The 25,148-nt window shown below is 34.9% G+C and overlaps 1 protein-coding gene across 1 annotated transcript in view; it reads right to left on the bottom strand.

The window, feature by feature from the left end:
- The window catches only part of LOC110442549 (ceramide synthase 2-like), a 29,264-nt gene extending 7,897 nt beyond the window's left edge, over positions 1-21,367 (bottom strand). Inside the window, exons 1-9 of the mRNA XM_021486204.1 lie at positions 21,319-21,367; positions 14,698-14,896; positions 14,119-14,245; positions 12,921-13,027; positions 10,580-10,637; positions 6,141-6,191; positions 3,892-4,113; positions 3,278-3,384; positions 2,483-2,639 (exon numbers count right to left, since the gene is read on the bottom strand). Coding sequence (XP_021341879.1) covers positions 2,483-2,639; positions 3,278-3,384; positions 3,892-4,113; positions 6,141-6,191; positions 10,580-10,637; positions 12,921-13,027; positions 14,119-14,245; positions 14,698-14,882 — 1,014 coding nt within the window. The 5' untranslated portion in view covers positions 14,883-14,896; positions 21,319-21,367. The remainder of the gene's footprint in view (positions 1-2,482; positions 2,640-3,277; positions 3,385-3,891; positions 4,114-6,140; positions 6,192-10,579; positions 10,638-12,920; positions 13,028-14,118; positions 14,246-14,697; positions 14,897-21,318) is intronic.
- Between the last annotated feature and the right edge of the window lie 3,781 nt (positions 21,368-25,148).

Genomic DNA, 25,148 nt, shown 5'->3' with positions numbered 1-25,148 from the left:
CTGTCTATAGAGGTCTCTGTATAACATACACCTATCTATAAAGGTCTACCCATATAACACATCTGTCTATAGAGGTCTACCAATATAACACACCTGTCTGTAGTTTTCTTTAACATACACCTGTCTATAAGGGTGTACCCATATAACACACCTGTCTGTAGCTCTCTTTAACGTACACCTGTCTATAAAGGTCTACCAATATAACACATCTGTCTATAGAGGTCTACCAATACAACACACCTGTCTATAGAGGTCTCTGTATAACATACACCTATCTATAAAGGTCTACCCATATAACACATCTGTCTATAGAGGTCTACCAATATAACACACCTGCCTGTAGTTTTCTTTAACGTACACCTGTGTATAAGAGTGTACCCATATAACACACCTGTCTGTAGTTTTCTTTAACGTACACCTATCTATAAGAGTGTACCCATATAACACACCTGTCTGTAGCTCTCTTTAACGTACACCTGTTTGTAGAAGTCACTCTATAACACTCACCTGTCTACACTTTGTATATTTATATTTATCACAACATAAACCCCTCTATTGGTTCCGATTTCTGTATGAAAATATATCACCTATCACCTATCTTTATAGCAACATATATCCACCTGCTCATACACTATTGTTTTATTTTCCCCAAACCCCTCAGGCCCCAGGATTGAGTCAGGGTATTTTCATACCATGAAACTGCAATCTTGTGATAACAGTGCCAACAAAGTGTGAATTTTTTCAAACTGAAAATAAAATATACCAAGTGTTATTTCTCCTGTCTAAAGTTTACCTTGTCCTCACCAATGGGGAAAAGCTAGGTGACATGGGGTAATGGAGTCACAATTTTGATAAGGAAGCTTTAATAGGACCTTTTCATCAATGAAGAGTATTTGAGTCTATAGGGTTTTTCTTATTTAATTATTTATTTTTATTTATTCATTTATTTCCAATTCAACAGACCCAAGGGTCCACTTACAGAATGGATAACAACATTACAACACAAGTATAAAATATCACAGTCAGTTATGCATGTAACATAGACTAAAAGATACTCATATGTAAAACAAAAGGGATTAGTGAAAGCAAATATTCTTTAACCGTACTTTGAACTCAGCGAGAGAGGAACGAAACATATCGCAGTCTGGTGCAAAATCAAGAGAGTTAAAATTACATTGAATCCTGTTTAAAATAATATACTTTCTAACGTTTATTCTACTTCTCTGGCAGTAAAACTGGTTGAAACGAATTGATAGTAGATTACGACCAGGGACTAAAAACAAATTTGCTTGACTAAATATGAACAATCAAAAGCACTATTAACACATTTGTAAAGAAATACACAGTCTAAAAATGCCCGCCTATATGTTCGAGGCTAGGAAGATTAAAATGCCTACTGTGTAAGATTATTAAAATTTAAGCCAATTGGACTCCATGAATATAATTTGGACCAAATTTGAATTGAAAACAAACAAAATACACCTTAAAGTGTTGTCTTTCCTATACATGAAAATTATTTTCTTACATAACTGGACATGTAAGGCAGATATTTCCAAAGATGGAAGGCCAGGTAAGAAAATTGACCTTACATGGGCATGATATTACAATGAAAAGACAATGAGATGATGTCATGTCAATGTTTTTTGCTGGATTTTTTATTTTTTATTTTTAACTTTAATTAATTGAATGCAGTCATATTGATAAATAAAAGTTTATACTCAAATAACCCAAACTGTGATGTGCCCTTTCCAAAAGTGTAGAAATTTTAAGATTGGTAGGGTATTGCATCTCTATCAAATAAATCAGTAAGCAATGCAAGAAAATATCTCTATCACATGTAAATCATGTAGGATAGTAATGTCCAACTCTTTGGTACATAACTTGGGCCCCAAAACCCCAGCAAGCCATGTTTTTTGCCCCAATTTATGTACCTAATATTTAAGTGGGTTCCACTGTAAACATACTGATATTATACAGACATATCATAAACCATAAAATACTGCATATTTTACCCCCTCTCAAAGGAAAAATGAAATTCACAATTTTCATGGTTTTTTTTATACAATATCATAGCATATGTTTCTTAAAGTAGGCATGAAGAAGATTGCTGAAAATTTGGGTGAAATTTTAGACAATTTGGTCATTTTGGATTGGTGGGTTGGGGGACAGTTGAGGGGGGTGAGAACTATAAAATTTACAAATTTGACTCATCTTTTGATCATGCAAGTAACCTAACATTTTTATAAATTGGTAAACTGGTTACAGAGATACAGCAAAAAAAATATAATTTGTTTATGGATGCATGAGGCACAAAAATGGACAAAAGACAACCACAATAGGTCATGAGACTTTATCTCTAGCAGGGGTTTACAACATTACCAGAGTCTAGTAACCGAAATAAGGTTCATTTGGATTAAATGTTACAAAGGTATATGTTATCTCGGTTTTATTTTTAACAACTGAGAGTTCCAAGTAATCTTACTTCATTGTTGGTTAGCTTCGCCACCACCATGCGCAGTATCATGTAGGTCCATATGATATGGAGCACTTGGAGGGCACAGAGTAAACCATTGAGGAGCCAGTACACAGGAAATATAGTCGTATGTTGAAGGGATTGGACGCACCCAGACCATACTATCCTGTAATACAGAAGAGATAAACATATGTCATGTAACTCGACCTAAAGGGTAGATAACTCTAATTTATATACTTTATTACTGTTGCTTTGATGTTCTGTGTAACAAGTGTCAGTCCAAGAGGGTTATTTCAAATGGAGGTAAGATCAATAAATTAAATCTGATCTTTTTGCTGGATTTATTTGCAGCACATTTGAACTGTATTTGTAGGTCTGATCAAAATGTTGGTCAATCACCATATTAGGAATTGTCAAAACAGTTGATAAACAGTTTCAAGTGTATTGTACTAGGCAGGTATTATCGAAAAAAAATAACGAAAAAAAATATCCACACTTAAATAGATATTTACAGATTATATAAATCGCAGATATATAGATATCAAAACCATTACCATTATAAAAATTTAATTGCAATTTGTGATCAGTTTAAAGAGTCATGACGCGAAAATATCCACATGCAAAAACTTCCACTTTTACAGTATTTTGCTCAATGTTGAACATACCAGGTAGCTATATAGTCTTACGTTAGTCTGTAGGTCAGATTATCTTTTAAGGAAATTATTGAGTGGAAACAGCTAGAATGATACTAGCAAAGGGGTGGGCTTATTAGTGATCATTGTTTTATCAACATCAGTATCTCACCTGAAGGGGTAGATGTACAGCCTGGTATAAAACCATATCAAAAGGAAAATTCCAAATAAACCATCTGCAGTTTTTGATTTCTTCAAATAAAGAGCCATCTTCGCACCCTGAAATCAGAATAATGATATAGTTTTCTTTTTACAATAATGTTACAGTTTCTGACTTTCTACTTCAAACCTGTTAAACTGTACATACAGAACATTATATACACATATATTTTCAATTTCAAACTGCAGCATAGCCATAACAAGTCAGGAGTCCGAAAAAAACACTTGTCTGGCGTAATGGATGAATAAAAATTGTCTTGGACAACTAGATTTCTCAGTTTTTCTTTCTGCTGAATTCATAACTTAATGTTACATAAATAAATTTATTAGCAATTGGAAGAAAATCTGCTGCGTATATTACAAATAGATAAATCAGACAAGTGAATTTCTTAGGCCAATTGTCCTGTGCCTAGTGGTTTGTAAAACTTTTCCCGTAGTTGGACAGTTTCGACCACTACAAAATTAAGGTCACAGCACTTTGTGCCAGTGAGTTAAGCTACACACTCAGGCACTCTTAGTAAGCCTTATTCCCATGATTGTTAACAACAGATAACGTTTAATACATACTGCCATCCAGAAATCAACTGAATCATGAACGAGCAGGACCATTGTGCCCAAACGGAGCTGGTTGCAGGCAAAGGAAAAGTAGATGAGCAAAATGGTAACAATGTGATGAACGACCATTTCTACGAAGTCCTTCCTCTTATGATCTGTCACCAGGGTAAACACCAGGTTCCAGTAGAAGGCTAACTCTATCGTATAGTACCAGTATACATCATTGGGCACATGCTGAAAGAAACAATCACACAGGTTAATATTTTCAGTCAATGGGGAAAAATGATTAATTCCTATATTGATACTTCATTCTGGTTTTCACAATTTTGTATATGTACGGATAGAGGTATAATAAATTGTTAATGAAATTGAATGTAAACAAATACTGATCAATGAATGTTGAGGTGAACATGTGGTTATATGGACCTGAGATAGTGATATTGAACCAGATGATAGGCAATCAATAACACTTTGTCAGGTAGATATAACCCACATATTCAACAAAATAGAAGTTTTTCATTGTTATATTAGATGCAAAATAATGTGTTAATCATTCAACAAGGTGGAATGTATGGAAATTTAATAGAGGACAGTACTGCACTTGGTAGGCAGCATTGCAATGTTACAACTGAAATGACGTTATAAAGTGATTACTAACCCACTGATTCTTAAATAACGGCAACATTGAGTCAATATCATAAATTACAAACCTTAATGTTATTATGATTTACGCTGTTTCTTAAAAAACCGCAATATTGAGTCAACATCATGAATTACAAACCTTGATGTTATTATGATTTATGCCATTTCTAAATAACCGCAACATAGCGTCAACATCATGAATTACCAACCTTGATGTTATTATGATTTACGCTGTTTCTAAATAACCGCAACACTGAGTCAATATCATAAATTACCATCCTTGATGTTATAATGATTTACACTGTTTCTAAATAACCGCAACATTGAGTCAATATCATAAATTACCATCCTTGATGTAATTATGATTTACACTGTTTCTAAATAACCGCAATACTGAGTCAATATCATAAATTACCATCCTTGATGTTATGATTTACGCTGTTTCTAAATAACCGCAACATTGAGTCGATATCATAAATTACCATCCTTGATGTTATTATGATTTACACTGTTTCTAAATAACCCAAAACCTAGACAATATCATAAATTACCATCCTTGATGTTATGATTTACGTTGTTTCTAAATAACCGCAACACTGAGTCAATATCATAAATTACCATCCTTTATGTTATTATGATTTACGTTGTTTCTAAATAACCCAAAACCGAGTCAATATCATAAATTACCAACCTTGATGTTATTATGATTTACGCCTTTTCTAAATAACCGCAACATTGAGTCAACATCATAAATTAACAACCTTTATGTTATTATGATTTAACTAATAAAGATGTAGGAAATTATGTATCATTTAATATTGAAATTTATTTACTGTTTAAATATCTGGGGGTTTTATTGCTAGAATTATGTCAAAACAAAGCTATTTACTATTCTAAGGCTTCATGACTTGCATATCACTTACTCATGTTACTGTATTTCAATATGCTGATGTCAACAAAGATACTCTTTGTATCTTTACAAGCTTAAGTAGACAACAGAGACCCAGGCAGTGGCATAGCAAATCATTATCAAAATGTATATTGCTCACAGGGGAAATTCTAGGCCCTAGAAGCTATCTCTCGTATACTGGAAAATCCTTTTAGTCTGATTATTAACAAGTAAAACTTTTTATACAAATAATATAAAATTTTGTACTTCACTAAAAAGTTTTTTATTTAGAATTTTAGAATGAACCTTCAAGGTTTTCCATAACAACACTATTCTATCAGACTAAAACGTTCAAGAAGATTTAAATATAGATTAATAAAAAATATATGGTTCTTTTTTTTGGGGGGGGGGCAGGGTGGGGGGAATTTAGTGTACACATGCATGTATGCTACGCCACTGCCGGGGACCTCTTCTGTTTTATACATACGTACAATGTCAAATACATGTACAGTGTACCAGATCTATGTATATAAAGATGCAGACATTTATTAATGAAAAAAGATTTTCTCCTCTATTCGTTGCCATCATTCGAGATCTGCCCTCAGGGAGCCACATTCTTCATTTATACATGTACAATATTCATTTTGTGTCCTTTAATTAAAATATCTTTACCCATACTGAAATATCAGTCTATTAAATTTGGCTAGTCTTAAATTTGTGTGCAACTTACCTGTCGCCCCATGTCTACCCAAAAGTACTTGGAATCCAAGAAGTATGGTTTCTGAAAGATGAAAAATCGACCATGATTCTCCAGTCCACATTTTTGAAAATTGAAAACAAGAACTGTCGCCTATGGGCTAACTAATACCCCCCGCATTCAGGCTTCTTGTTGCCCCTGTAGGGGCTAAATAAACAAGGGAAAAAATGTAGAAAGATCAAGGGTCATAAAAAAGTCGAACGGTAACCTCAAATGTTGTACCGAAAGACCGATGGAAAAGACAAACACCACTACTGTGACTTTTGACTCAATAACCTCAGAATTTTGTCACAATGCAGCTTGCATCAATGCTACATTTACTCAAAGGTATATGTATACAAAATACCTACCATTTCTGCCATAACTAGCTATTTCGCCTCTTGCCCTTGGAAGTTTGTCACAATATAGTCTGCATAATAGGCTATGATACTTTAATGTATATATGTGTATATATTTAGCCATTTTGGTAACTTAATTCATTCGTGACCTATGACCACTCACCCAACAACCTCAGAAGCTGTCAGTTGAGTAGCTTTCATTAATCCTTATAATATTCCAATGTACATGTATATATGTGTATACAAAATACCTACTGTTTCCGAGATATTTAGCCATTTTGGTAACTTAATTCATTTTTGACCTTTAACCTTTGACCATGACCTCAGAAAAGTAGCTTTCTTTAATGCCTACAACATTCCAAGGTATATGTGTATACCGAATACCTGCCGTTACCAAGATAATTAGCCGTTTCAGTAACGTTATGTACCGCCAACAGAAGTCAAGGGCCATAACTCTGGTAAATATAGAAGGAACATAATGGAGTTCTGGGATACACAAGTTCATTTGAGGTAGAATGTGTGTGTAAAGTTTCATCAAAATCCATGCATGAACCTAGGAGGAACAGGAGGTACAATTTCTGTGTACAGACAGATGGACGAACGGAAAGAGTGATCACAGTATACGTCCCCCTAGCTTCCTTGTGGGGGGTATAATAAACACAATTAAAACTTATAAAGTTATTTGGCAAAAATGAAAATCTTTAATTCTGTATAATGTTTATGATCTATGATTTTGTTTGCAAGCATTTTGACAACACATTTATGCTGAAATAAAGCAGCATGCTAAGATAAATTAGCCTGTGACAATATATTGTAATTTGTGTCACAATACATTCCTTCTGTACTGCCTCATATCATGAAACATTCTAGGCATATTGTAACACAACTAATTATAACTAGGATTATATGATATTCCACAATCATAAATAAGATTTACTTTCACATGAAACAATTCAAGTCTAGGAAGATTTTATTTAAGGGAGTATCTGGCAAGATAGAATATACAAGAGTTTCATAAATCTCATGAAATGGAAATTAGTTCAAATATTATTTTTAATGTAATTCCATTTTTTTATCAAGAATTTTAAAAAACATTCTTAAATCATTCTTGAATTAAAAAAATCCACCATCTTATCCCTATATCTCCATTGTTGCACAAAATATAATCTGGAATTTGGTAATTCTTTAAAAATAGTCAACTTTATCGCAACAGATGATATTTCATGGGTTCATACAGAATATGATGTTGTATTCAGGGAATCACAGATTCACACAAAATCATATAAAATATATACGTATCAGTGATTATATTAGAGAAACCAAAATTAACTCAAAAAATTGAATTGACAAATTAAATACAGGTTCATATCTGAAAATCCATTGACACTTGACTTAAGGATCTTGCATTTCATATGTACATGCACTCACAAATTGTACATCCAACAGGAAGACAAACAGGCTGATACATACAGTATATAAATAAACACTTACATCCCACAGGACATACAGGGTCATATCTACTGTATATAAATAAACACTTACATCCCACAGGACATACAGGGTCATATCTACTGTATATAAATAAACACTTACATCCCACAGGACATACAGGGTCATATCTACTGTATATAAATAAACACTTACATCCCACAGGACATACAGGGTCATATCTACTGTATATAAATAAACACTTACATCCCACAGGACATACAGGGTCATATCTACTGTATATAAATAAACACTTACATCCCACAGGACATACAGGGTCATATCTACTGTATATAAATAAACACTTACATCCCACAGGACATACAGGGTCATATCTACTGTATATAAATAAACACTTACATCCCACAGGACATACAGGGTCATATCTACTGTATATAAATAAACACTTACATCCCACAGGACATACAGGGTCATATCTACTGTATATAAATAAACACTTACATCCCACAGGACATACAGGGTCATATCTACTGTATATAAATAAACACTTACATCCCACAGGACATACAGGGTCATATCTACTGTATATAAATAAACACTTACATCCCACAGGACATACAGGGTCATATCTACTGTATATAAATAAACACTTACATCCCACAGGACATACAGGGTCATATCTACTGTATATAAATAAACACTTACATCCCACAGGACATACAGGGTCATATCTACTGTATATAAATAAACACTTACATCCCACAGGACATACAGGGTCATATCTACTGTATATAAATAAACACTTACATCCCACAGGACATACAGGGTCATATCTACTGTATATAAATAAACACTTACATCCCACAGGACATACAGGGTCATATCTACTGTATATAAATAAACACTTACATCCCACAGGACATACAGGGTCATATCTACTGTATATAAATAAACACTTACATCCCACAGGACATACAGGGTCATATCTACTGTATATAAATAAACACTTACATCCCACAGGACATACAGGGTCATATCTACTGTATATAAATAAACACTTACATCCCACAGGACATACAGGGTCATATCTACTGTATATAAATAAACACTTACATCCCACAGGACATACAGGGTCATATCTACTGTATATAAATAAACACTTACATCCCACAGGACATACAGGGTCATATCTACTGTATATAAATAAACACTTACATCCCACAGGACATACAGGGTCATATCTACTGTATATAAATAAACACTTACATCCCACAGGACATACAGGGTCATATCTACTGTATATAAATAAACACTTACATCCCACAGGACATACAGGGTCATATCTACTGTATATAAATAAACACTTACATCCCACAGGACATACAGGGTCATATCTACTGTATATAAATAAACACTTACATCCCACAGGACATACAGGGTCATATCTACTGTATATAAATAAACACTTACATCCCACAGGACATACAGGGTCATATCTACTGTATATAAATAAACACTTACATCCCACAGGACATACAGGGTCATATCTACTGTATATAAATAAACACTTACATCCCACAGGACATACAGGGTCATATCTACTGTATATAAATAAACACTTACATCCCACAGGACATACAGGGTCATATCTACTGTATATAAATAAACACTTACATCCCACAGGACATACAGGGTCATATCTACTGTATATAAATAAACACTTACATCCCACAGGACATACAGGGTCATATCTACTGTATATAAATAAACACTTACATCCCACAGGACATACAGGGTCATATCTACTGTATATAAATAAACACTTACATCCCACAGGACATACAGGGTCATATCTACTGTATATAAATAAACACTTACATCCCACAGGACATACAGGGTCATATCTACTGTATATAAATAAACACTTACATCCCACAGGACATACAGGGTCATATCTACTGTATATAAATAAACACTTACATCCCACAGGACATACAGGGTCATATCTACTGTATATAAATAAACACTTACATCCCACAGGACATACAGGGTCATATCTACTGTATATAAATAAACACTTACATCCCACAGGACATACAGGGTCATATCTACTGTATATAAATAAACACTTACATCCCACAGGACATACAGGGTCATATCTACTGTATATAAATAAACACTTACATCCCACAGGACATACAGGGTCATATCTACTGTATATAAATAAACACTTACATCCCACAGGACATACAGGGTCATATCTACTGTATATAAATAAACACTTACATTCCACAGGACATACAGGGTCATATCTATTGTATATAAATAAACACTTACATTCCACAAGACATACAGGGTCATATTTATTGTATATCAATAAACACTTAACTCCCACAGGACAAATAAACACTTACATTCCACAGGACATGTACATACAGGGTCATATTTATTGTATATAAATAAACACTTAACTCCCACAGGACAAATAAACACTTACATTCCACAGGACATACAGAGTCATATCTATTGTATATAAATAAACACTTACAACCCACAGGACAAATAAACACTTACATCCCACATGACATACAGGGTCATATCTATTGTATATAAATAAACACTTACATCCCACAGGACATACAGGCCACCAAAAAAGCTCATGATATAGAACAGGAAATGCCAGCTGAAAGTTAAAGCAACAACAAGGTATATTAAAATACAGGCCAAGTCAACTACAAACATCTACTATATAGAACTAACCAGTTGCTGGATGAACTAATAAAAAGGCCAAAGTGCTAGCAACTTTGTCTTGTAGTTTGTTTATTTTTATGTAACAATTACACACCACACAATTTATTGTATTTGGTAGGCATGCAGAGACCATAGGTGACTTTACAGGATGGAAATATTGGAACTTAATCACTCTTACTTCATGGAATACCTAGATATAATCACTACTTGTGATAAGTGTAAAATACAGTACAAAATAAACAATGAATGTGTCCAAGACGAAAACTCATCTCAACATCAGATCAACAAACACTGATTACAGGGACAACATCCATGGCAATTGTCTGTGGAGTTTCGTCCAATATAATTCTTTATAATTTTGCAGACATCGATTGAAAATATCTGTGAAAATCCACGGCCAAGTCCATAGAATATTAACATCCACAAAAATCCAAAGACAATTTTAATGTCACAAAATTTGATGGAATATTAATTGCTAAGTTGCTCTTCCATGGAAAATCTACAGCCAGAATCAGTGAACCCCTCTCCTGTTTTGGTCAGTACCAGTGTAGAAGTCATTTCTTTCCCCGTCTGAAAGTTTCCCCTGGGAAGAAATAGGCTAGCTGATTTTTTCCCTGGAGAAATGAATCAGCTAGCTGATTTTTTCCCTGGAGAAATGAATCAGCTAGCTGATTTTTCCCCCTCCAAATTAATTTTTTCCCTGGGGGAAGAAATCAGCTAGCTAGTGTTTGCTTATGGGGAAAATTGTTGACTAGCCAATACTTTCCCCCCTCTGTATTAGTTGTTAGGGGTGAAACTATTGGCTAGCTGATTCTTTCCCCCCTCTGTATTAGTTGTTAGGGGTGAAACTATTGGCTAGCTGATACTTTCCCCCCTCTGTATTAGTTGTTAGGGGTGAAACTATTGGCTAGCTGATTCTTTCCCCCCTCTGTATTAGTTGTTAGGGGTGAAACTATTGGCTAGCTGATACTTTCCCCCCTCTGTATTAGTTGTTAGGGGTGAAACTATTGGCTAGCTGATTCTTTCCCCCCTCTGTATTAGTTGTTAGGGGTGATACTATTGGCTAGCTGATACTTTCCCCCCTCTGTATTACAATACAAATTGCTCACTGATCAGTCATAGCTTGATAAACGGACCATGCCAGTTGGTCTTGAAACATTGTGACACATTTCATGCATAAATTGACTGTGTATTTCCAAACACATGAATGCTATTGAAGACACAAAAAAGCACTTTAAATGGTGTCCAAATTTAACACAATTTCTATATTATCTGTGGAGAAATTAAAAATACCATGAAAAACATGTTAGTGGCCTATGCTACCTGTAATACTACATTTTGTAGGTCACTGCTGAACACAATCTACATGAACAATACCTAGCCATTCAGTACTTCAGCATGCGCTCATGAAAAGTGACTTTGACAGCCTGACATATTAACATGCTGAATTGAGATTACAGATAAAGACTACAAGCACTGCAGGGAAGGTAAGCACCTTGTAAATACTGACAGTGCGACAAAGACTGTGACAGGTACCAACAGCAATGCCTGATAATTCATGCCAAAATGTTTTGAATCCAGTAAGTAAAGTACCGCTATTCGAAAATTACTTTGGTACATATGCCAAGAGTCTAAGCGAGATATATATTTATCACATACTGTAATGACTAAATGTGTTATCCAGTGAATATACCCATGTCATATTTTTTTGCGTATTAACCCATGTTTTATGACCTATCAGCCCTGTGATTGGTTGTAAGTTTCAATTGTTACGTCAAGCCTAGAACAAGTACATGACATCACAGACTTACGCACTGGAGTCAAACTAAAATGGCGGCTTTTTACATTTCAAGGTTGCATGAAAATTGTTGTTTTACAAAAATAAATACCACAAATATTGATTATGTAATAAAAAGGATCTTACACTCGTTTTCATTTCATATGAAATTTATGAAACTTGTCACAAATTTTGTATTTTAGCTTGCCAGAGTCTCGCTAAATTGAAAAATTCTTAAACTCGTTTCATAAATCCCATATGAAATGGAAGCTCATGTAAGATCTTATATATTCACACTCAGACTTGTGAAACCTTTTGCTGTTTGTTTTTCTAACAATTTATAAGAAGAGAACTTTGTTATTTTGTTTTGAAATACAGCTGTATATAAAAATCCATAGTATTGGTGTTTTAGTATTAAGTTTGGATCATAATGCATACCTGCATTCCCTGAACTTTTTTATCCTGCCTGGCATTTCTTGATTGCGTCTGTGTCGGAACCATCTTTGTATCTGTCTCTCTGTCAAACTGGTTTTTTTGGCCAGCTCCTGTTTTATGATACCAGAAAAATCTACATTTCATCTTTTATATACATATATACACATGTATGCTAAATATGGTTACCTGATTATATACATCAGTGTTCTTATACAGTATATATATCTATTTTATTCACTTGAGTTCACATTTATGAATTCTGTACTGTAATTAGCCTTAGGTTACAAAGTAGCCAAAGGGATAAGAGATAAAATCAGCATATTACATAATTAAACGATAATTGGTTTTAGTTTCTGTTTATGTATCCTTATAATGTTGTAGTGAACCTTCTTTCATAGTGACTGCTGATCTCTTTGTTATATTGTGACATGTTATTGTTCATCTTTCTGTCTTGAAAGAGGGTGGGTTGCACTGACAATTTGACAAATTGATTTGTCTGCACTGTTGCTATTACTTATTTGCTTATGAAGCAATACAGGGTACACCTACATGTAGTGAGCATTTGTTTGTTTGGATCCATTGTCCATGCATATTGGACAATACTTTTGTTATTATGGTCCATACTATTGTTATTACTTATGAAACCTTTTCAAATTTTTTTCATATACAAATTGTATACATGTACAAGCTAGGGTGTTTACAGGTAGTCTCATATTTTGAGTACCATTCTATAGCTCACATTCAAATTTTGAAAAATCCTGCTAGCATGACCCATATTATTATATGACATCTATATCTACTAGCTCAATGGACTGGTGGAATTGTTTAACTCTGACCTGCACTGATTTTCCATTCTTTCTACCTCCTATGATAAACAAGACCTTTCTTTTCTGATGATGATTGTATATATTGGCAATGTACCTTCTTTTGACCAAATACAATACAACACTAATAATGATTTTGATTGATTGGCTTCTGAACCAGGCTTCATCCAAAATTCTCTTTTGCAAACTTAAGATTTTGGCAAGACTATCCTTTCTAACAGTTCTGACATCTCTACAAGGTCAACAATCAACATATTTATCAAGACAAATGATTTTTCTTAAAGCAATATAAACGTGAAACAAATATAGTACATGTTTCTGTATATATTCAAGTCTGATTTCAATGGTTAGTGATCATCTGTACATGTAATGATTACCTCCATTTGGTCCTGTTTAGGGAATTTGGCAGAAGCATACTGAGTTTCCAATGTAGGTTTTTTTTCCACAGCATAGTACTTCTTGAACTTTAGGCCCATATATACAGCAAACGGTACCACTAGATATCTATTAAAAAAGAAAACATAACAAGGGTTTAATTTTCTAGTTTGATCCATATATACTATGACCATATATATGCTGTATCCTCCATGTTATCAAGTCCCGATACTAGAATAGCTTACAATCTTTACAATGTTGTCTATAAATTACTATGTATATGCTTCTTGATTTCATATTTTAAGTATTGATAATATAATTGCATTGTGTCCATGTACAATTAATATACTACACATTTTACAGCAACATGTTTGGCAGTAATTATGCTAGAATTGTATTTCAAGTCTTTGCAATATTGACTTTTAATTATATCTGAATTCATATTCATATATAATGCTATTACTCGATCTGTATATTATTGCCGTAGATTGTAGAGAAGGCCTCAAGGGAAAATAGTTTTGTAACTAATTGATCTACCTTCTATAAATAAAGCATTATTTTTATTATTATTAATTACATACCTTTCATAAAGATGTCGGACTCCAAGGAGAACAATTCCTAGTACTAGGCTTGGAAGGAGTATGTGCCTTTCTAATGGATAATATTCACCAGGAGGTGGATTTTCAAAGGTGTCCCAGGTGACATTAGCAGGCAGCCAAAAACTTTCACTCCAGAACCAATCTCGGAATGCTTGTATGCTCTCCATGACTTTTACCACCACTTAAAAATTGGAGCACTCCAGTTTCACCAATACTATAAATGTCAATGATGTTTCTTGAGCTTTATAACTACACTATAGGAATGCACATGCTGACATGCTATGGAATAGGCAATCATGCATGTTTTCACATGTACTCATATCAATCAGATCACCAGCACAATGCATGCACTTATACAGGGTAGGATTACATAATGCCATGCAATGATACCCTCAGGTAGAAGCAATACAGTCTATACAGTATGCAGAAGGATATATAGCTTATTTTGTAACTTATTAATTATTATTATATAGCTGTTAATAGGACGCTAAACCCGATAAACCAAACCAAATCATGGAGTCCTATGGACTCGGGTATGGACTGAACAGTTCACTAGACATCTGTCACTCATTGACCTTATGTTTCTGTATTCATCAAAAAATATTTATAATATCAATTATCACCAATACAAAGGATATGTACATGTAGGATGGAGCATGAACATCTAGATTCCATGTTTTATTTACGGTTTGCATGTTTCGGCTAGCCGTCATCAGAATATCACCAATGTCGTTATCACCAGTGTTTCTGCTGTCACTACAAAGCCATTGTATATCAGTTGATAAGGAAAAAGTGGTTGAGTCCAATTCTTTTTAATATCAAATAAAGTATGTTTAAACTAAATTAAACTATAAATTAACATGCACTAAGTAATTAATGGGTTCTGGTTTGGTCTGCAAATTAACACAGAACTTTTTCATTCTGTGTCTTTCCAGATTTAAGAATTTTGATAAATGATGATCCACATGCTGTCCTCGATATTTGATCGTAGAGCTCACCTGTAACAGGTTCTTTCCAGTGTTGTACACAATAGTTTACAAGAGTTTAAGTTTAGCTACAGTCACCATTCGACATAATCAAATTTAAAGAAGAAGATAACATGGAGAAATAGGCAGTGGCGAAGTTCATGATCACCTACATAAAGTAGTACAAAATAGAAAGATTTCTAATACCTGGTAATTATGTGTACCACAAGTGTTTTTCCCCGTGGAACTAAAGAGCTATAGACGTAAACATAATGTGGTGTGATCATTTCCAAGGCTGGCGTGATGACCCTGGATCTGGAGTCCATTTTCCTCTCAATCCTGGTGATCTTCATGTGATAAGGAGTCATGATGCATCGTCATCGCATACATTGTATGGGTAACTATTCGTCGACTTTCCTTCAGATACACATCTTTTCCTCCACAACCCCTTTGAATAGATCTAGTTTTAGATCTGTAATCCCTACACAAGATCATTGTATGTGCAAAATTCATTCTGTTTCCAGTTACCATGTACATAATCTGTACACTGTATAGTAAAGTCTGGGTATGTAACTTCTTAGCTTAATCGAGGAGAGGAAATTTTCCTGTTTCTGTATGGAAGATATTGTTCTGTTGGGGTCTGTACGTATCGCAGGTGATTCCTTGAAATTTCCGATCAACGACATTAATGTGGACTTGGTATTCTGCTCTGACACTGCATTCTAGCGAAAGAAATATTAATTTTGATGCTTTACACATGTACATGTACAATACAAAATACAATCACAATGCAGGACTTTATAATTAAGGCCAAACAAAAAATATTTGGTGTTTCTACCTACCCTTATTTGTTGTGCCTATACCCTAAACTTTTGAAGGCAATTTTTAAATAAGCACTGTTAAAGTCAACCCTTAATTTTTCCAAAATGTTAAAGAAAACACATTGTTTTTGGTCTGGCCTAAGGATAAGAAGATATTTGGTGTTGTATCAGAGTTTAGGCCATCCTTTAAAAAGTAATCTTGCAGTTTCCTGACCAATTTGCTTAAAATGGCACCTACTTCAATTGTTTTAAAATTAGGGGGGGGGGGGGGTTGGGAAAAAAAAAAAACAAAAGAAACTTTTAGAAAAATGACGTTTTAAGTAGAAAACAAGAGGCCCAGAGGGGCCTGTATCGCTCACCTGAATATGTTTAAAATAATTGGTATGAAGTTAAGATATAGCACTCCATGGTGGGTGCTGTAAGTACACATGAAATTTCAGAAAATCCATCAAGTACTGAGATATCACAAGAACAAACTTCAAACAAAGCCCCACCCCTATGCCCTAAGGGGGTCAAACTCACCAATTATATAAAATTGAGTCCCCTTGACCCAAGGATGCTCCAGACTAAATATAAATAAGGATAAAATCCCTTAATCCTGATGGTCAAAGAAGGATTTTAAAGGTTTTACCTCTATTTTTCATATTGGGCCCCGCCCTTCTGCCCCCTGGGAGACCACACCCACTGCTTATACGAAATTGAGTCCCTTTTGCCTAAGGATGCTCTAGACTAAATTAGGATAATATCCCTTAATCCCTATGGTCCTGTAGAAGAAGGATTATAAAGGTTTTACCTATATTTCCCCAATTGGGCCCTGCATAGTTCACCTATGTATGTTATTATAATACTGCAACGAAACACATGCATAGTAAAACGTTGATATAGTGCCTGTCATTTTATTTGCCACCTCACTTGTACCACCAGGATATTTCAAGGACTGTTAAATGTGTAGAAACATCCATGTGAAGTGATTGTTAAGAAATTAACAAAGTCCAATTAATCTGTTTTTGGAAGCTAAAATATGAAAATATTGCCCAGAACATTGCTAACACTGCATATAAATGCTTCAACCTTATAATAGACAACAGCCTATTGATGGTGGTTGTCCAACACTGTCTGGAAAAAACTTGCCCAAAAACTTTAACCTCAAATTTAACTAAGTCCAATTAAGTTGTTTTTGGGACATAAAATATGAAAATATGGTCCAGCACATTGCTTACACTCAATATAAATGACTTAAACTCATAACAGACAATGCAACTGTGTATTGAGTGTGATGATCCAACACTGTCTGGAAAAAACTTGCACCAAAACTTTAACCTCGGAAGGTGGGACGCCGACGCCGGGTTGACTACATTAGCCCCCCTATTCTTTGAATAGGCGAGCTAAAAAGTAGACAAACACGTTGTTAATGCACATTTAAAGATTTATTTAATTTTTACGTTAACTAAACAATTGCGCTTAAAAAAAGCTGCGTTGTAATTTTGCATTCTTAAGTGAAAAATGTAGTTCCGTCATCAGTTGTTTTTCTTTTTAGGTATATACGATATATACAATGTCCCAAAAAAAATATTATGGGGGAGATATAGGCAAAATTAAATTCCTCAAAATTTGTTCCCCTTCACCCAAGAATGCTTCAGACCAGATAGTGACCGAATCCTTTCATTCCTACAGAATAAGAAGGATTTTAAAGAATTTGCTATATTTCCCCTATTGGGCCATGCCCCTCAGGCCCCTGGTGGGTCAGACCCACATTTATACAAAATTGATTATTTTTCACCAAAGAATGCATCAGACCATATACATTTATTGTATGGAACAAATCCTTTCATTCCTACACAAGAAGAAGGATTTTACAGAATTTGCTATATTTCCCCTATTGGGCCCCGCCCCTCAGCCCCCAGGGGGGCCAGACCCACCGTTTATACAAACCTTGTTCCCCTTCACCCAAGGATGCTTCTGACCAAATCTGGTCAAAATCTGCGAAGTCAATCATGACTAGTAGCGTTTTAAAGGAAAAGTTGACGGAAGGACGACGGACGCTGCGGTATGGCATATTAGCTCCCCATGGTCCTTCGGACCAGGTGAGCTAAAAACCACCTACACCTATAGCTGTAGCTACCCACTAAAAAAGTGTGAAAATGGAAACTGCAAACAATATGTTTAAGGATGGCCTTGGATAGTTCCAACCCTAATAGAGGCTCTGTCACCAGGCAGCTTTATATATATTTGTACATGTGTAATTCTATACAGCTACTTTTTCCCCATGCATTGACTAAAACTAACTTATTGTTCTATGATAGCAGTAGCTATATATTCAAATATATTTTCACATGTGCTCTGAGCTGTTTTTTACAAACAGGCATGCGTTAAAACTTCCTCATCGTTCATACAGGCATTTTACTATGAAATTCAAGGTGTTTTTATGGCAATTTTTTAAGGTAAAAATAAGTCCTAAAACTTCCTGCCATTTGCAAATTCTTAAAACTGTGACCTGGATGTCTCTGAACTCATTATATAAACAATAAACATCACAAACTGATCAACCTTTGAAAAAATACTGATGATGCAGAGGCGGACACAAGGGTGTCACCAGCACACCACCAACCAGGTGCCCCCTGCCCTTAACTAAAAAAATATACAATAGTATATACTCGTCTATTCAGGGGTTTTGCCAGGTGTTTATAGGGTCCGGTACAGGGACCCATTTCCAATTGAAAAATGACCCTGCATTTTCCTAATTTCTGTGTTTATTTTTCCAATTGGATTAAAAAGCATGTTTATACAAGTTTCCAGACGTTATATGTGCAACATTCAAAATATTACCATCCATGAAGGGAGCATCCAAAATACAACTTTTGCCAAACGCCGATGATATTTTCCCATTCCCAAAATAGCTGGCAAAAACCCTGCTATAGTGCAACATCCCCAAGATCTGTTTTGTGTGTGCACACTGTAACTGTAATGTGCATATCAATATTTCATGCTTTAGGTTATAGCTTATCTGAATTTAATATTTTCATTTCTTGACTAGTGATTCTAGTTGTGTGTTAATATACACTGCCCAACAATGGCCACCTCAAGCTCCTCTCCTCCAACAGGTTGAGCCTGTTATTGAATAGTTTAATGACACTAATTGATACCACTCCCCAGCAAAACTTAAGTATAACAGAAGGGTCAGTGAATGATGAGGAAATAGTTGTACCTGTGAGTTCAGTGGTCTGTAGTAGCCACAGGGCACAGCTAGGTGTAGCAGCTGAATAATGTTTTTATTAAATATGTTTGCAAAAAGGACAATTAAAATGACATTTCTATGTACTTAAATCAGGAAACTTTATGAGAATGTGTAATATCAATAAATGAACATTAGCACAATTAAAAAGCATAAATAAGAATCAGATCCAATGATTGGGAGCGTTCATCAATATCATTCATCCAACTTAATAATTTATACACAAAAAAAATACAGCAAAAAGCACCTGAAATTTCCTATGAATATATATGAGCTATTCTATGGAAAGATGATCATATTCTGATCACTGACAGTACTACTTCATGTACGTGAAGATTTTGATTGCATATAATAAACCATTCACATTTTTTAGACATTTTCAGATTATATTTGGAAATTTTACTTTTATTCTGATTTTAATTGACCATGCAGAAACCAAACTAGGATCAACTTTTTTCTAGGAAAATTCATGGTGATATTCTTATTATTCATTCAATTCAGGCACTTTATGAAAGAAAACCCACAAGAGCAAAATAAAAATTAAGGAAAGGTTGAGTCCCTGAAAAGGTATGGGGCCAAGACTGGTTTACAGGTATGTCGCGCATATCTAACTTGATTTTGTGCAACATGACATCACATACATCAACTGGAAATCTTGATGGCGACATCCCCCTGAAACTATTCTGGATCCACTCCTGGTCTTGCAATATAAATAACATAAGATGTTTCTCTGTATTCTCTGGGGAGTCATCCCTAAAATCTAATTTGGATTTAAAGTAAATTTGTAATCAGTTAAAAAAAATATAAAAAAATGTAGTACACATGTATCACTATATTGCATAAATCAGTAGTATTTTAATTGATCCCAGTGACGTATATCTAGATTCATAGATCTAGACCAACTAATTTTTTATTTAAAAAGGTCATGTCCAAATTTCTATTCAACATGTGTTTAGACTTTATAGTTCAAGAGAAAGCTTCTTGAGTTATAATTAATCATAATTTTATTTCAAAAACTGTCAGATTTTTATAGGAATTGTATTTTTTTTATCACAAATAATAAAACTATTCATTAACATTACAATTTGGATACCCAAAATGTCATTATTAGATATATTGCCTTAAAAATGGTATGCGGATCCCGGATACTTGCTTCACAACCAGCATAATACCCATCCGTTATCCGTATAAAATTATATTCCCGTAAAGGGAGGTAACTACAGCGCTTGTCGGCGAGATGCTAACTCAACCAAAGCCTGTGAAGTTCAATGAACAATCAACATGTTATTAGGTATATCAGTATTTTACCAATGTGTTATTCAAATCGTATGTTTGGTACTGTCAGATAAATTGTTCATATTTCGCAAATATTTTATCAGATTTTATAGTAAAGTTCAGTAGGCCTCCTCCTCTAGTTACTCCCATTAGGGGAAAAAAGCGTGCAAGACATTTAAAGCAAACAAATTACACCAAAAGCTCGATACAATAAACATATTTCCCACGTTTATACTGATATAAGCAATTAATACATGTCAATAAAAAAAAACATTTACGTAAAGTTCAGTGCTATATATTCACAAAATACCTGTTACGCCGCCATGTTGGGATGTTTCACAACCCGGAGTAGGATTGACATGCACTCGGAGGCGGATTCGAACCTTGAAAATATCTAACCAATATTTGTAATAATCATCGATTTAATTTTTATCAGTATGGCGAATATTGAATATTAACTTGCCGCATTTAATATTCAGGTCATAACTGTGATGATATAATGATTTTAACTACTGTGCATATAGATAGTTGATGTGCAGTTGCAACTTATGGTAGCCGGGGGGGGGGGGGGGTTTTTTTAATGGCCCCCCCCCCCCCATTTTTAGTGGCAGTTTGCCAAATAGAAACAGTAAAATAAAAAAAAATTCCAACATAGAAGAATTATAAATACAGTACATTTCACCTAATATCACGTCTGTTAATGTCACTTTTTGGCTATTATCATGTTTTTTTGATGCACCGTTTTTCCTGCTATATAATATATGCAATTCAATTCTTTTATTATCACCTGATTTTATATCGATTTCTCTTAATATCACTTTATTTTGGCCACCGTCACAAAAAAAATACAGGTAAATGCATGGTGGTAATGATTCATTATAAATGCCCTGGGGACCTTCTGTCACACCCTGGACGCATTATGTAAAGAATGCCTCGGCCTAACAGGGTATTTTTTACACCTACTGACTGTTAAACAATAGTTTACACCTGGCTGACTGTTAAAACAATAGGTTGACTTACATACATTTCTTCTTTTGGGGAGGTGTCAGGTGTCATATTTGGCTTTAATGAATCAATGTGTCACATGTACGATAAAATTTGTTTGTGTGTTTTCATTTACAGAATCAACTATATATATGCGTACGCTCCATTACAGTGATTTGTTTTAGACTTGCGCACTTTCATTTCCGCATTGTAAACTACGAGATCAGAGACAGCGGGATAGTTCGGTTTGAAATGTAACACTTCAGAAGTAAAACTTGACGGAATTACAAATACAAATGCAGACCTGGAAAGACTTTGCCAAGATCTATACTGACCAAAAACAACATTTAATCACTAGGCCCGTCCATATTTAATAACGAATTCACAAAATGGTCCAACCGTTTTGATCGCGTTTAAAAACGAAAGTACGTTTTTCTGAAATAACTTACTCTATTTTTGTAAGCGTGTTAATTGTAAAATAACATAGCTGTATTTGTTATATTGATTACGTATAATATTTATCGATTGATTAAAAGCATTAACTATTAATAAAACCAACAACTGCTAGTGCTATGTCCCAACAGCAAATTTCATACCAAATCTATGAACCCGCATAACTCGAATACTCGGATAACTCGAAGTTTTCCCACGACCCCGTCGACTTCGAGATAACGAGGTTCGACTGTACTTGTTAACTAATTATAACATGTGCACTATCTTCGATTACACACGTGCAGCAAATATCTAAGGAAATTAACCTATGAAAAGATGTTACTAGCGAAAGAACAGTATATATATCAAGATATAGGTAAATATTTACCAAGTCTCATGTTTACAATTGAATTTGATGCAGAATACCAGCCAAACACTTGTATGCCTACATCACTACTGCAGTATAAACAATCATAATTACAATCGTACTGATCGTCATTTAGTCGATAAACGTCAGAATAATTCGGACTACTACACTTGGTATTGGTATCCCCGTTAGTAGCTGCGATAACGTAGCTCTGATCGACGGACGAACGATTTCTGATAGATGGTCGCCTGTCGGAGCAGAGAGTAGGCAGGGTATGAATATTCGTTTTACCTGGTTAAAAGTCCTAGAATTCTGCCATCTTTCCCAAAGTAGATAATTGAAATCGTTTTCACTCGCCAATTTTTCTAGAACATCTGAAAACGCTTTCATTTAAGACGAGATTTCTACACTTTCACTGAAAGTGATCACGAGCTTTCTCCATTTCCAAGGATCCCGGCGACAGTTTAGCAGTTGAAGACCGCTGTGCCATGGGGAAGGTAAAGATCCTAACAAATCCCCCATTTCCCTATTGGTACCATTTCAATCTGTCTGTGGCCAATTATGAATCTGCGCATGCAGCAAAGTGCAATGGCAATGACAAAAACAAAACTTTAGTTGCATCATCCAACTTAATATTTCCGACTGCATCATGTAGAGGAAAGGAGGAACGTAACATACACAGTAGGTGATTGCACATCTGAAATGTTTAATAGGTACGTAATTTGAATGAACAGTACGTCGGAATTAATTATATGCTAGGTACCAAAAGGTTGGAAATGAAAATAGGTCTTACTCAAAACTACTGTTGAAGCAGGGGGAGGGGGGTTACCACAGATAAAATGATAAAATATACATCATTCATAGGTGAGTACTTGTTAAATCAAAATTAAATTAGATTATTACTGAAGAGTACAACCCCAAAAATCATAGCAGTACATATTCTAAATGATTCAATTTGTTGTTTAGGTATTAACGTCCTAGCATTGAAGACGGGTGCCTAAAGAGACACCGCCTGAAAAGAAAGAGTATTTGTCTTTTAATGATGTAATAAGGTACTGTTATGGCTACACAAGTTTGTGCTCGACTCACATTGACCGTGTTTACAACATTCAATAAACTTTTGTCGATTTAAGCAACATAAGAAATCGTGTACTTGTTATAAGTCTTGCACAATGCACTGACTCAAATACACACATACAAATGAAGTAACGGGATGACATACTGTATGCGTGACAAAATTGTCCATGTTGCATTTACAGCTACACATGAACTTTCGATCAAAGACAACGCAGTAACCCCGAGCCCTATAACGTTAACGCTACGCATAACAAACCGGGTAAATCTAATAATAATAATAATGAAGACACAATCAATACACAAACTAGGAAATGGGATGTACACAAACCATATCTTATATATATATATATATATACATCACGTTAATGTTATGTGCAAATCTTGGATAAAGTTAAACATCATACAATTTCCGAAATCACCAAATCCAATACCCATCTTTATACAGAAGTCATAATGAACGGTTTGGTTTGGTTGTATTTGGTTAAGCGTCCTATTAAGAGCTAACGTCACTTCAAGACGCGTCTACGTGTGCGTCAGGTATGGGATGCGCTGGTATATGTTGATGTATCTGTCTTCTTGCGATAGCGCGGATCTGATGTCAAATTTAAAGTGCTACCTTTCTGTGTATTATACCTACTATGCAGAAGGCACTCAGCAGACCATTCCGCCCGTTAATATAATACTGACAACAAGTGAACCAGTTGTTGTCATTACCCTAAATGGCAATCTGATTAAAATCATCTGTTACATGCATATGGCTCCGCCTGAACATCTGAATGTGCCGCGGTCAGGGTCACGTTCAAGTGACCTTTAGATGAACCAATCAGAGGCGCGCTGGCAAAAGTTTGCCAGCGAATCGGAATATCATGGTTGATTAATAAATAGCGAGGGGTATCGAACAGATTAGTTTCCAAAACGAATATGGCGGCGGGAACTGACGTTTCTACGACGCCAAGGAAAACGTACCCATTGGGTAATAATTGCGTAGGCAACACCACCATACAGTCTTTCTTCTCTAATAAAGCTCCGATTTTTATTCTGTTCGGGTTTCAGACGATCTCAAATAACTTCAGAACTTTCGCATCATTCTCATCAATGTCCGACATATTTGTTACATCTCCGAGCGCCCTTTTGAAAGAGGGTCTCTGATTGGTCAAAATTTAATGAGTATTTATAAATATAAAGGTCACCTGAACGTGACCCTGACCGCGGCACACTCAGATGTTCAGGCGTAGTACGAAGTTAACGAAGCCATGTAACATGTGATTTTAATCAGATTG

This window comes from Mizuhopecten yessoensis, unplaced genomic scaffold, assembly GCF_002113885.1.
Source record: "Mizuhopecten yessoensis strain PY_sf001 unplaced genomic scaffold, ASM211388v2 scaffold716277, whole genome shotgun sequence".
Lineage (NCBI taxonomy): Eukaryota > Metazoa > Mollusca > Bivalvia > Pectinida > Pectinidae > Mizuhopecten > Mizuhopecten yessoensis.
The sequence above is the reverse complement of the archived record's forward strand: the minus strand, read 5'-3'. Positions and strand labels throughout refer to the sequence as shown.